The 14,908-nt window shown below is 40.3% G+C and overlaps 1 protein-coding gene across 2 annotated transcripts in view; it reads left to right on the top strand.

The window, feature by feature from the left end:
- ncor2 (nuclear receptor corepressor 2) overlaps positions 1 to 14,908 on the top strand; it is a 77,708-nt gene that overhangs the window by 11,362 nt on the left and 51,438 nt on the right. For both annotated transcript variants that reach the window (XM_028415120.1, XM_028415121.1), the window contains exons 2-3: positions 8,782 to 8,977; positions 14,220 to 14,335. In XM_028415120.1, the coding sequence (XP_028270921.1) occupies positions 8,873 to 8,977; positions 14,220 to 14,335 (221 nt within the window). In that variant the 5' untranslated portion in view covers positions 8,782 to 8,872. The remainder of the gene's footprint in view (positions 1 to 8,781; positions 8,978 to 14,219; positions 14,336 to 14,908) is intronic.

Consider the following 14,908-nt stretch of genomic DNA (forward strand, 5'->3'; position numbering starts at 1 on the left):
TACTCAACCCATACACAAGGCGCACCGTATTATAAGGCGCAGGGCCGACTTTTGAGAAAATTTTTGACTTTTAAGTGTGCCTTATAGTCGTGAAAATACGGTACATTCCAGGCTTGTGTAGGTCCACAGTCTGGTGAAAGCTTGTTGGTCTTGGCCATGGTGAAGAGTTTGGAAACTGGATTGATTGATAGCTTCTGTGGACAGGTGTCTTTTAAACAGGTAACAAGCTAAGAGGGCTCCCAATGTTAGTTCCTTACCTGTATAAAATACACCTGGGAGCCAGAACTGATTGATAGAGGATCAAATACTTATTTCTTATTTCATTCATGAAACTGTGAGTTTATTTATAACGTTTTTGAAATGCATTTTTCTGGATTTTTTTTATTTCCGTCTGATCATTTCTTTGTTAGTGCGCAAACTTACAAAATCAGCAGGGGTTCAAATAATTTTTTCCCCTAACTGTAAGTCCAGATTTTCTTTTTTTAGAAGACAACAGCTGCTGAAAAAGATGCTGTGAAGCATCATAATATAACAATCAAGAGATTTTTTTACTGTCATCAAGATTGGAAAGTTTTCCAGTGATACTATTTAACCATGTAAAAGAGTCTGTCAGTCATATACTCTACTGGCACACTCCTGATGGAGTCAGAATAATTCTCAGAGTTATTGAGCGATTTTTGAGCTCATTGTCTGTGATGATAGTATTTCTTGGCAGTTTGGGCAATTTTCTCCTTGTTTCTTTTGTGTTGCAAAGTCATTATTCCATCAGTTCCATCTGCAGAACATGTAGTACTACAGTTTAACGTGTCTATATTGACTGGCTTAGCAACACTAAGGTTACAAAAAACCTAAAAATAAATGTATACAAAACATACAACATTTAAAGCAATATATTCCTATAGTGTAGCTTTAATATTTTCAGTAAGACAGGTGATGTGCTTTGTCCAGGACCAGCTTCTTAACAATGAGCAGCAGAGCTTCGAGCATCCCTGCCCCTGTCTGGGTGGCTTTGTGTGCTTTCAAGGTCTTAATGTAACAATTCTTCTCACCACAGAAGATCTTAGTCATAACCACATCAGGGTTTAGTCAAGGTGGTGACCGGGATGGGGCGTTAGCCTAGACATACAAATATTTTTCCTATTTTCTTAAGGAACCTATAGCTACCTTGGTTGGTATGTGTTAATACATATTACATATATATAGTCCAAAATTGTGTATTACATATTAGGTATACTTAATATATAGCATTCCTATCTTAATGAAACAGATGTTATAAATTGGCATGTCTTTAAGAAGGTGGGCAGTTAGTGTGTGTGCGCCCATACCTGGAAATGTTTTAGATGTTTTAATGTATATCAGCATACTACATATGTCTATAAAAGGAGGATATTTATTTTCATTAGGCTTGATACAAAATTTTTTTTTGTTTTTTTCCATCTGAAAAAACACAGATTTAATAATACAAGAACTTTTATTCATGTTCTTAAAAACACAGAGCTAGAGTGGGTTTAGTCCGCTGTTTGAACTATGTAAATAACTGTCTAGTTTTCTACTAGTTTTACTTTAGTAGCAGAAATAAGCAGCAAGAAATAACTTTATAGCAAAATGTTTAAGCGTAGTAATTGTCATGTTACAGTAGGACTGGGCGGTATACAGGTTCGTACCGAAAGCCGGTGTATTTTTGCGTTATGATATGAATTTTTCATATACCGGCAACACCGGTTTAAATGGCCTAAAGTGTCCGGAACTCAGCGCGGTGGTAAATTGTTTCACGGAGGACATTTTTCATTGCTGCACCGCATGCATGGAGCAGAGCACAGGTATTAGTGGAGTAGTTGGCAGTAACTGACGGGGAAGTTTTGAACCAGGAATGTGTGTAGAACTCTTCACACGGCTCTCCCACTGCAGCGCAAATCACGCTCAGACACACAAACAGGTTTTGACGCGCTGAACAGCAGCAGAAGCAGCAGCATTTAAGCAGCAGTTTAGGTAAACAGACATGTTTGACGCGGAGGAGAAGGACGATGTTGCTACTGTTTGGTATTTCAGGGACTGCGCCTTATAATGCGGTGTGCCTTATGGTCCCGAAAATACGGTAGCTTTCAGGTCCTGTAGTGTGTTTTGGTAGGGTGCCTTTGCCTCCATGGTTACAGGGAGTTGTAGTTGGCTGAGGCAATGTGTGAAGGCCCCAGTTCTACACTGACCAGCAGAGGGGGAGGGGGGCGGCGAGTCTTATGTAATTTCACACAGTGTCGCTAAAGCAGCCAGCAGCGGGGGAACAGGCAGGAAATCCAATAGTGGCTCTGCTGTACTGCATGGATACAGCTGGATGACCACATCTGGAAGTAAAGGACAGCCAATCACGGGTCATTCTTCCCCTCCTCTCGCTGTCCTACTCTGCTGTTTCACCTCTTCCCTATCATGCATCTTTGCCCTGCATACTGCTCACGCCTTGCACTTCGTGTAGACACCAGTACTACCATGAAACTGAAAATGTGTCAGTTTCACTCATGAAGGATGAATGGTCACAGCTTTTTAGGAGACAGAATGAACAAATACAGAACTGAAAGTCAAAAGCTCCAGCTGAGTTTTGTGATGAGCTTTTTTTCTGTGGAGAAGATAACAGTGGTTAGTGGTAACCTAATTATTGTACACATCTTGTAGCTGCAGTTTGAGAACTATGTCTCAGCAGCATTAAAGGTAGGGGAGAGTTCATTCTGATGCACTTTTTGTTAAATTAGTGTAACTTCTCTTTACAATCCGATAGCAACCGATTAGTTCGGCAGTTTCGCTTTAAAACGAAGAATATGAATCATCTGTGGAAGCTATAAAACACTAACAACATCAGCCAATCCTACGAGGCGCACCTGCGCGGAGTATTGGCTGGTTGTCACTCTCTTCCTGCTCTGCGCATCAGAGAGGTACGTGCATGATGGCCGAAGTCACAGACTGGTTGGGAGGCGTGGCTTCGGGGTGAGCTCCGAGAGAACGCGGCGTGTGTTTACTTTCAAAATCTGGCTGACTGAGTTTTCAAAATCTCCTACCCTACCTTTAAATGTTAATTATATCACTATATATCTGATACAAAACAAATTGGTTGGGGGGTTGTAGATATACTGGAGGCATTTAAATTGTTAACTTAAATTAACTTAAGACCACAAAAGGCATAGCATGATCCAGATGCCTCTTTAGGCACTACATTTGTTGTTTTAGCTGCAGATTATCAGCACTAGAGAGGCTTTATACAATGTTTTCCGACATCGTCTCATCTTCTTCAGTTTTTAGTTTGCCCATCAGTTATACAGTGTTTCTTCACTCCTTGTAATTTTGTTGTGGGCTTGATGGGAAGTTAGATTCAGAATGAAAGGTGTGACAGCCAGCGGTAAAGGGACACGGTTGCACCTCTTTCCTTCAGACAAATTATGGCTGTGGGTGTTCACACTCCTCTCAGTGTCTTCAGTAGCTGACTGTGTTGTGACCGCAAATTTCCTCTGTGAAAGTTGAGCACAAGTAAGCCAAGATTAGCTTGGGGTGTCAGGATGTTCTTTCAGGGTTTGGTACTAATAACAATGTGCACCTGCCTGCAGCACACTATATATCAAGCTGTCTTAGAGCAATAATTATATCACCTGCTGCCTTTTATAGCCTCTCTCCATCACCTAATCTTTGATATTGCTGCCTTATTAGTTGTGAAGGGTTCACCTGAGTGCTCTGTGCTACATTGATACTGTGCTGTCTTCCCATGTTGTGTTTTAGATGTATCAGGAAAAGACCATCAGCCTTAACAGAAAAAACATGTACATGGCTTTACATTAGGATTTGGTAGGTCATGAATATTTTACCTGCTATTGTCTTGCTAAAAGATGTTTGCAATCTCCTTCCCTTTTTACTGGTTCTTGCACCATGACTTCCTCCTCTTGACTACAGTGTTTCCATTGGTCTAAGTGGTAAAATAAGAAATTTATCTGACTAGGATACCCTGAAATTGAATACTAACTGAATCATGATACTGAATTGCAAACTCTTCATATGTAAAATATACACAAAGCGTAAAACAAAACATGTGTGAGGATGTAGAGAAAGGAGGTATTTCCATTGTGCCACTTGAGCTGGGCTTACCATGCAGATTGACTTGGAAAAATAAAAAGCCTCTTTAGGCTGAATACTGGATTAATTGTAAGCGCTTTGTTTCCATGTTAAATTTGTCTACACTGGGTGAAAGGCAAAGTGTAGGAGCAATCGGTGCACTACTGATGGAGTTCCTCAAAATTGAACTGTAAGAAGGTCGGTTCATTTGAGATCAGAAGAAAGTGTCCTAGATGTGAAAATATATGATATATAAAAATATATATAAGAAACACACCTTATTTTGTGTTTATTTTTTAATTTAGAGTTGTTTAGAGATTAACGTGGTACAAAATGAAAACTGGGCAACTGGGTAAGGAAGCGTTCTGCTTAAGAGTTGCTGTAATGTATTGCATGCATTTCCAGTGTTCCAGAGTTGTTCACCATTAAGGGTGAGTGGATGAAAGGGTAAGCAAGCAAGAGCTTCCTTGTCCAGGGCCCTTCAGTAATGAGGCTCCAGGGAGATAAAGCCTTATGAGACCTGACAGGGTGCCACATTCCTAAACTTTTCCTGTTGTTCTTAAACCAAGCCTTATGCTCATTACAATTCACTCATCTGTGTTTTCATGGTAACTTTTAGTGAACCAAGTATCCTTCTGGCTTTAATAATACATTAACAATAAATGTGTCAAAATATTTGTATTGGTGTCCAGTTAGCAGTGTGTTATTATGGTGACAAGACTCTGTTGATCAAGGTCAAAGCCATCCTAGCAACAACATCAGTGACACAAGAAAATAATCTATAATGTAAGATACAAACTACTAAAATGGAATATGACAGATTGGCAAACAAAATAAGTGTCAAGCCCTGATGTAAATGAACAGTTGGAGCAGACCTCCGTTTGTTTTCAGGATATGTTCCAGGTATGTGGTGCATAAAAACTCAATGTTGTTTCTCCATAGGTTTGACTCTGGGGACACAAACAGACTGTTCAAATGACCTCAGAGTTCAGGGCTGTTTATAGTGAAGTTGAAGGTGTCTTGGACTGAATCATACAGTTCTTTGTTAACTCACAGCAGAATTTTGCAAGTGCTCTGACTCACAGGACGCTTGTGTAAAGTTGTGAGAATTTCTGTTCTCATGAGGACTCATGCAGCAATGATCAGAGTGCTGCAGCAGATTTGGCTTTTTATATACAGAAGTAAATGCAGCATTACAATATTCAAGGCTATTGATGTTAAATAGAAGTTCCTTCTGCTTCTTAATTTTACATTTACTGTAAAGATAATGGGTTATAAAGTTGTCTTAATATGGATATTGGCAGTTGAAGGTTAATATTGACCTTAACAGTCTTTTCTTCTAAGGCCCTGTTCACACAGGAGAAAGTCAATCCAGCTAGAGTAGGATTGTATCTGGATAGCCTTTAAGCTGGATATGTTCAGACCTATTGTCAAATCATCACACACGTGTGTCTGCGCTCAAGGAATTGATCAAAAGAAACACTGGATATTTCATAACTCCCTACCTCTTATTGTTCATCAGTGTGATACATTGAAGAAGGGTGGCCTAATGTACCCTGTAGTGTTGGTCACACTTTGGAAATAACATAGTAAAGAGGTGTTAACTAGTTTTTGTAGAGCTGCATAGATTTTCAAATGTCAGTGTCGCCCAAGGTTATATTAATATTTAATAGGGTTGAATTGTGTCATGCTAATTACATTTTCTTTAAAATGCACACAAGGGCAGTGCAGATGCATTAAATTAAATGTAGAGCTGATATATTTTTTAAATAAATAAAAAAAAACTAAAATGAGGCCAAGCCATTGAATGCATCTTTTAAAGCCTGACTGTCAAGCCACCAAGTCTGACTAGACAGAGATTTGATTAACTGTTTATGTCAGTAGGATTAAACCATTTTTTGAAGTCTGCCTCCTGCTCTCCTTGGCAGGCTGGAAGCCGTTTGTGTGCTCTGTGCTAGTATTTCCACAGCCATTCCTAAAATGGAGAGGGAGGGTGGGGGGTAAGAGGATGAAATACTGGCTTGCACTGCTGAAGGCTGAGGCCCTCTTTACTCTGCTGAAAAGACGAGAGAAAAAGAGAGTGGAGAAGGAAAGCATGCCTAGAGTGAGAGAGTGAGGTGACTGAGTTCATTTGCAGTGTTGGCAGTGAGCCATCAACTTGCCTGTGGGTGTCTGTAGCAGTGCCAGTGCATGTGTTTAGCCCCTCGTCTGGAAGGCCCCATTCGCCTCAGAGTTGATGTCAAAGCTCTCTCATTGTGTTGGTCCTCTTATCTTGATTTGTTTTTTTTGTCCTCTGTGGATCTTGTGACTGCCTTCAGACTTAAGACCCCCCCACCCTTCTCAGGGGAATCTCTCTGGTCTGGATGGTCATCAAAGAGAGGCTTCCAAGTAAGAGGGTTTATCCCACCCTCTCTTTTTCTGCCTGGCCTCCTTCTTTGTTTTTTTGCTGGAATATTGCATACTATATCAATATCACATTTTTTCTACTTTAGTATTTCATCAGCAGTGAGGTCTACTCAAGGACTTTACTTTGTGTGGTCTGTTTACACAGGTCTGTCTGACCAAAGAATAAATGTGTGCTAGCTTCATGAAAATATTTGAAGCCACAGTTTAGACTACAACACATAAAGGCACAGTTTTTGGTTGGTGTGAGATTTACAGCAGAGTTTTCCTCCGACTGGCCTCTGATTTTATGTTTAAAGAGCTTCTCTGAATCTTACAACTAGACCCATGTTGAACCTTTCATAATAAAGTTTGCAAAACTGAAATGAAGTGGCACTTTGTGTTTTTGGCAGTCAAACAGGAAGGAAGGCTAGATAGTGCGCTTGTTTGTGCTGCTGCTGCAAAAAAAACATAAAGTAGAGTTAGACAATTGAGACTGGCACACTCACAATCAGAATCAGAATTTCCTTATTTGTCCCCAAGGGGAGATTCTTAAAAATATAAGTTATACTGCAGAGTTATTTGGTCTTAGGTTCATAGTGCTATAAATAGTTGCCGTTTACTACTGTTTGCAGAAGTTATTACTCAACCTGTTTTGTAGGGAGAATCACGATTCAATCACTATAGGGAACTATGACCGCCATACACAGGTAGCTGACCTGGTAGAATTAGTGCTAGTGAATCAATATCAGAGCAGTTATAAAAGTCTCTAAACTGACTTTTTTTCTATTAAATTTTGTTCCCTGTTTAATTTTTGACATTTCGTGCCAATATTCATAACCATTGTGTCTGTATTCCTATGAATAATGCCAGTCGTATATCCAGACAAATGTATGTAAATACTCTGCTGTACCATCAACTCTTGGACCATTTTGTACTGTAACAATATATAATAATAATAACTATATATGTGTTTGTTTAACCTGTTGAACTATTTATATTACTTATAATGGACTCAGTAGTGTTATAGAAATACATTGTCGCTGTGTGTATTCTCTCTAGATTGCCTGTGTCTGCTCCTTTTCTGAAATGTATGACTTATCGGTATTTCTCAAGTATCTGATTTGATAGCTGTTTTTAAATTGTTGTTGACGCACAAGCGCTGTCTGGATGTTGGTTTCCTGTACCAGCCACACATATAAGATAGCCATCAGATCTTATAAACACACCAAGAACCTTGAGTAAACCTAAAGATCTTTCTTCACCTCAGGAACATTGCAGGTTTTATATCAATGTATTTTTGTTTCCAAAACAAAGATCCACTAGTGGTGGTATCTTTCCCATCCAGTTCACAAAATTGCACTGCACTTAGAGCACTTGGCTATCTTGTCAAGATTTTGATCAGTGCCATATTGAGAGCCCACATTTTTACCACTCCCACCTCTTGCTGTGTGGCTCACTGAAACATGAGCAATGAGAGAGAGGCGTCATTAGTCAGAAGCCCATTGAAATGGCAGCAGTCCTAATTTCTCTTTTGGCAGGAGTCACAGGGACACGTAACGAGTACGGTACTAGTCCACGTACTACTACTATCACAGGCTTGTAAGAGTGCCCGAGCATGCCACAGTGACTGGCTGAAAAGAGCTAAACAAAATACACTTTACAATGTAATTTCACAACTCCTGCCCATTTTAAAGAGGGCTTGAAACTGTTCTTCTGCTATTTCATCATAGACACTTATTTTTACTTCCACTTCTCTGTGTAGTTTTTATACCATATTTTATATCATATACTAAAGCTGGGCTGTTTTTTATATCATCATAGCTGTGCAATTTATGACACACATCTTAACAAAATCAGGCTACTGCAGTTTGCATAACTTCATCAGGAGTTAAAATCTACTGCATGACAGCAGGCCCAAATCAAATAACTGGCAAAGAGTTTGTTATGTTGCATCTTAAACCCTTATTAAACTCTTAGTATTTTTACCCAATAGCTTGACTTGGCAAGTCTCTGTCTGTGAGTCCTCAGTGTGAGGACAGTGGGCCATTCAGTGAGCAGCAAAGGGGGAGCTGAGACTAGCAGGTGCAGGGACTTTTACTCCTTTACCAATAGCAATGGAGTGGGGAGCAGCTGTGGTAGTAGAGAGGTGATGACATTCTGATATCCGGAGAAGACAGAGGCATACACTTTCATCACAGAAACCATCACACTGTTTCTGACGAACAGTTAGGCGTGCTGCGTGTTTTATTCATTGTTAACAATGTGTCTGCAGGAATTCCACTGAGGTTGGCTCTTTTTTTCTTTCTACAGGTTGCAGGCTAAATAAAACAGCCGATGATGTGCTGCAACTGCTCTACACCCACACCTACTACCTGCTTGTAGAGGAAGCAGCTTTGCCAGGATGTCCTCTCATCCCCAGTCTGTGCCGCCGGGCCGGAGGACGGTGGACACACGGCACCTGCCAAACCCTGCCTCTCTACCACTGCAGCTGCAACGGGCACACACGGTAAGGGGTCTGACATATGCTGTGTTTAATGGTACTACCTGCGGTCACAACATTTTAGATTACAGCCATTCAAGACATGATTCTGTAATTGTAGCTTTGGCTCTCCCTGCTTGGTGGATATTTTGTAAACAGGATGTTACTCAGAAAAACTGGACAGGGCCTCTGTGGGCCCCCAACTGGTGTTTTCCCAGAAACATTGCCAGGGTGTAATGTTGCACACCCAGTTCCCTCATTAGATGTTTCAGTTGAAAGTTCATGTTGTCAGTGTGGAGTCACATTAGGACTTTCCACCCACATCTCCTAATTATCAAGATTATGTTATGTTACACATCAGAAGCAAAGCTGTTTGTGCTTCAAAGAAAAGGCATTTGGCTGGTGTAAAATTCATTCAGTGACCCACAAGGCTTAATTTATTACTGAGTGGTGAGTGAGTCCAAGGCGTACATCCCAAGATCAGCAGAGCTGCACCTGTAGTTAATCCTACCACTCCCTCTTGTCATCTTATTCTGGAGATGATGAGGGTTGATGGACTGTGTCCTGCAATGTTTGAATGGCAAAGGTTCAAAATGACTGTATCTGTATTAGGACTGTGTATTGGCAAGAATCTGGCGATACACTACGAAATATCCCGATACTAGGGTTGGGCGATATTGGCAAAAAAAATAATCACGATTAATTGTGGCATTTAGCCGATAACGATTAATTTGACGATTAATTGATGACAATTGCACTTACATGTTTTTGACTCTAAATTGGCACAGTGTTCTAAAATGATACCGACAAATCATCAGTCAAGTTAACTACTTCATTCTGACAGGTTAAGCTGGTGAGTAGGCACCAACCAGCCATGGAAATATGTATTGATAATATTGAGGCACAAACTGCTTCAAAATAATAATGAAGCAAACATTTAAAGTAACTTTGTCCTTCAAATGTTTTTATCTTAAGGTCACAAAGCATGTCAACATTAAAATTAAACAGACAAATAGACAAACAAAGTTCAGAAAAGTCACATCAGTGATTATTTCAAGTTAAAAAATGTGTCTGCGCAAATGAACCTGGTGCATGTTTTCACTCAGACTGTAGAACAGCAGCAGAAAAAACAAACAAATAAACAAACCGGACAATTTCACATTTAAATGCGTGTCTGTGCAAATCAACCTACGTTACATTCTTCCAGTGCTTAGTTTGGTCGTAAGCAGCACACTGACTAAACGTATCGCGGATTCTCGGCTGAGTGGAATTCTTTCCAATATCTGCTGGAGGAGACTTCGCTGTTGTAATGTTTCCTATCTTGCTGTGGAGTCCGTAAATAAAGATCGGAGTTTATTCATTTGATACGAGCAAAAATTCAGTTACTATGGCAACTACCAACGCTCCACGCTTCACCTAATGCATGTCACGGCACTATATACAGCTGTAGCCGGCGTTGTGTCCTCGTTGCGCTTTCTTCGGATTTCTTCGTGCTCGGGCTTATGGTGACAGACGTTGAACTTATGTTAGAAACGTGCTGCTCCGCATTATTTAACTGAACACCACTGCCTTCCACCATTATTGTTATTGTGGGCTCACATGTGCGCGGGTGATGGTGAGAGTACGCCGCACACAAAAATGCGTCATCATGACGAGGCACTAATCGCTGTAATCGATAAGTGGCAAATATTAATCGATCACAGTTTTTCTCACGATTAATTGCACACGATACGATTTTGCACAAGCCTACCCGATACTGTAACAAAGACGATATATTGCGATTATATATCAGGGTATCCGCAGGGTTTTAAAAAGTATTAATATGTGATAAATTAAAATTGAAAAATTTAAGGCCATTAAACATGTTAAATTTAGTTTTGTCATGACATGCTAGTTGGTTTGACTTAACTCCACTGACTATGCTAAGACAAGCTATGGCAATAGACCTACTACTACTCATAATGATAATAATAATAATGATTGGGGACCTTTCCAGTGTTTAATGTTCTTTAGAAATGAACGTTTATTGATCTTTGAAAGGGTGTACTTGCATTATTATTTTATGTTATCATTATATTAGATGAAAATGGTCTCAAAACGACAATAATAATCGCTTATCGCAATAATTTTGCTGGGCAATTAATCGCGTGACAGGGCTAGTTTTCTGACGGCTGGGTGGAAGACCAAGCATTTAAGGACTGGCTCAGGCCTGTAGTGGAATAGTGGCAGGCTTATTGTTCGGTTTGTAAAGACATTTCACTGTCAACTGGATGGGAGCTTCAGTCATATATGCAGTCCACTAAACATACATGCGCGGTCGACGAGAGCAGTTGACTCTACCACTCTCAACTTTCTGTGCTGCTGCACCACCACCACAAACTAGTGCAACCAGCAACAACTGTTATGTTAGTGAGTCTCGAAATCTACTCTGTGTATAGCATTTTATGTCAAAATCAGATTACACATTTACAAAAGGTTGTTGATTACCACTTGCAACTCAATGTCATGATGAACGTAGTAAAAAAGGTATAAAAAGTATTAAATTTAACTTAAGGATTGCTGTATATACCCTGTATATGTGTGTGTGGGTTGAATGGTTCACTAAAGCCACGGTTCTGTTCGTATCACGGTTCTGACATCACGGTTTTCGGTTCGGTTTACAATGTTAATGTTTTTTCTACTTTTAACACTCTGTAAATACCATAGATGAGCACAAAATATATATCCTATTTATCCAACATTTACCATATTTAAGAATCAGTTCAGTGTTTCCATTATTATATCAGGTCAAGTCAATTTCATTTCTTTTTAATTTCTATATAGCACCAGATCATAACAGAAGCCATTTAAGGTTTTCCTATAGAACAGGTCTACACCTTGTTCCTTTATTAAACAAACTAAACAGCTCATGTTATTTATCTTATTTGCACGGCAGCATGTCATTTCTATCTGCATGATTGTGCGTTTACAATTCACCACTGCTGTCCGCACACAGAGGCAAGCTGCGTGTACACACACAGACACATGCACAGACACACACAGAGACACACAAACACAGACACATGTGCGCACATACTCCCACAGTGGACAGAGAGCGACGCGCTAGTTGGATAGCCTGAACTCTATGACTACGCTAGGCTAAGCTAACAGTACTGATGTCCGTGGTCCGTGCTATTTACATCCCGCTCTGTAAGCACTGACGGGACCAGCGGCAGCTTTGCGCACGATTGGACGCAGAGTGCTGTGGGTCTCTCTGCTCCGCCTGCAGTTGAGGCGGGGGAGGAGCTCACGGCTGCTGCTTGTCGAGGAGAGTAGCCTGACTGCAGAATGATATGTGCTTTCACCTCAGTCTTCAAATGTCACCAGAGAGAGTCACTAGTTGCTTTTGATTAAAAAAAAGTTTGGAAAGCCGCGAAATGTAGCGAGAGAGACGCCAAGTTGCCAACACTCGTCTCCATGCTGTGGTAAAAATGCCTCCCTGTATTACTTGATGCGCATGTCCAGAACCGAACAGAACACGCTAATAATACACTAATACCTAATACACACACACACACACATTCTTTTAAAGAGTGTGGAAAGCCTCATCTGAATACTAGTAATACACCTTTCACTAGAACACATTTTTTCATTATAAGAACATTGCACAATGCAACTGTATCTTACATTCAAGTTGTTTTAATAGCAAACAAAGAACAGTATTTGTTGTTAGTGTTGTCTGGTTTCCACAAAAAGAAAATACAAAGGCTTAAATGTGCCTTTATCAGTAAGGTTCTTCAAGTATGTTTTAGATTAACAAAATAAAGTGCTATGTATTTCCAATCCTGCTTAAATGTATTTTCTGAGGTAGCAAGTAGGATGCTAAATTAAACAACTTAAACAATTAAACACTGCAATCTAACCGTCAGTCAAAACTTAGTTTTATATGTGCCATATAACCATAACCATTGTAAAAAAAACCCTAACATTTGTATCTGCATTACCAACAAAGCAACCTGCCTGCTAGTTAAAATGAGGTCTGATACATACTGAATTCAAATACCAAGTAACTCTGCAAAATGCAACATCACAACACTTAACAACTTCAGGCATACGCCTTCTTAGAAAAGAGGGAAACAGTCTGTCTGTTGTTGATACTGCTACAGCTGGTTTGTCTTATCTAGTGCTTAATTTTCATGTGAAGATTCTTGTGGAGGACATGGGACTCTAGCTTCCACTCGTCAGTAACATGATGAGCTGTTATGGTTACGTATGATTCGATGCACCTCGAAGTCCAAGCATCACATGTCAATGCCACTCTCACAGCAGAGCTGAGCTCATTTAGCACAGTTACTTTTACTTTGTACAACCTAGGTAAAGCAATATCCGTGATGTGTTGTCAGGAAGGTTTGGCGTAACGGGGCTCTAACGTGTTCACCATACTACGAAAGCCCTTGTTCTCCACCTCACTAAGAGAGCGCATGTCTTTACAAATAAAATAAAGTACAGCCTGCGGTATTTTTGTTGCACATGTTGAGCCTGATGGGAACTTGATGGAATTAGCTTGTTCAAGAATCAGCTGAGATGTGGAGTTAGCTGCTTGTTTCACGTTAGCCTTTACCTTGATTCCATCATGATGCCTGGCAATGTGCGCACGCATATTTGGTGTGTTTCCGCAGTATTTCATTCTGGCTTGAAAGAGTTTGCACACAGCGTGGCTGTTGTCATAGTCTGTGCTCCTGGCTTTGTTGTAAAAGCCAAAGTGAGTCCAAATGTCTGCTTTATAAGTCCCTGGAGCCTCTCGTATCTCGTTGTCGGGGTGGGCCATGTTCACTGTCAACATTGAGCTGTGTAACAATGACCGCGAGACTAGAGAATAAACGGCTATCACGTGGTGGCTCTTGCGAGATCTTTGGTTTTGGTGTGGAGCAGAGCTGCTTAAAGAAACGGTGTGCACCACAGAAGTAAGACGCTGAAATGAATGTTTGCTCATAAATAATTAATAATAAAATCGATTTGGCCACAACTTGAATCGATTCCAGTATCCCCAAATAAAATATTGCGATATTTCACAGAATCGATTTTTTCTTGTATGTTTCATTCCAATTGGCTGGAAAAAAATGGAAGGAGTAGGATAAATTAGAGTTGGAGAGACTAGATGGAAGTCCAAACATCTGCGAAAATGTTAATCTGTTTTTGTACTTTTACAGACTTTGCATCACACTGAGAAGAAGTTAATGGAAGTTGTCGGCTCTGGTGTGCTAACAACATGATGTTGGTTTTGTTACAGGAAGTGGGACTGGTTGACTACCATCCTCATCATGCCAGGGACTACAGCTCCCACCTGGCCCAGCCCCATCGGCGTCGGCCTTCCTTACTTTCGGAGTTCCAGCCTGGGAATGAAAGGTAGGGACTCATATGAGATCCATTCGCTCATGAGAAAAAAATTTGGTGTTGGGGACTTGGAGTTACATTGTGTTCTTTAGGTGTTCCCTTTTTTGAGCAGTGCAGTGTTAAGTGATTTGAGTAGACAAGTGCTATATATATAATATATATAATATATATATGTGGCGCGCCTTGCTAGTCATTGTGTGACACAGCCGTAAAGAATTTCCCTCTGGGATTAATACAGTATCTAAAATAAAAAAAATTTAGACCTACCTTATTGTAGTTGCACATAGGCCTGTCACGATAACAGGTTTTGCTGGGCGATTAATTGCCAAGAGAAATTATTGCGATAAGCGATAATATTGTCGCTCAAAAAATAAAAGGAACACCTAAAGAACACAATGTAGCTCCAGGTCAGTCACACTTCTGTGAAATCAGCCTGTCCAGTTAGGATCAACACTGACTGTGAATCAGTTTCAGCTGCTGTTGTTAAATGGAACAGACGACAGGTGGAAATGAGGCAGTGATCAAGACAGCCCTATAAAGGAGAGGTTCTGCAGGAGGACCACAGACCATTTCTCTGCTCTCATC

This window comes from Parambassis ranga, chromosome 9, assembly GCF_900634625.1.
Source record: "Parambassis ranga chromosome 9, fParRan2.1, whole genome shotgun sequence".
In the NCBI taxonomy this organism is placed as follows: Eukaryota; Metazoa; Chordata; class Actinopteri; family Ambassidae; genus Parambassis; species Parambassis ranga.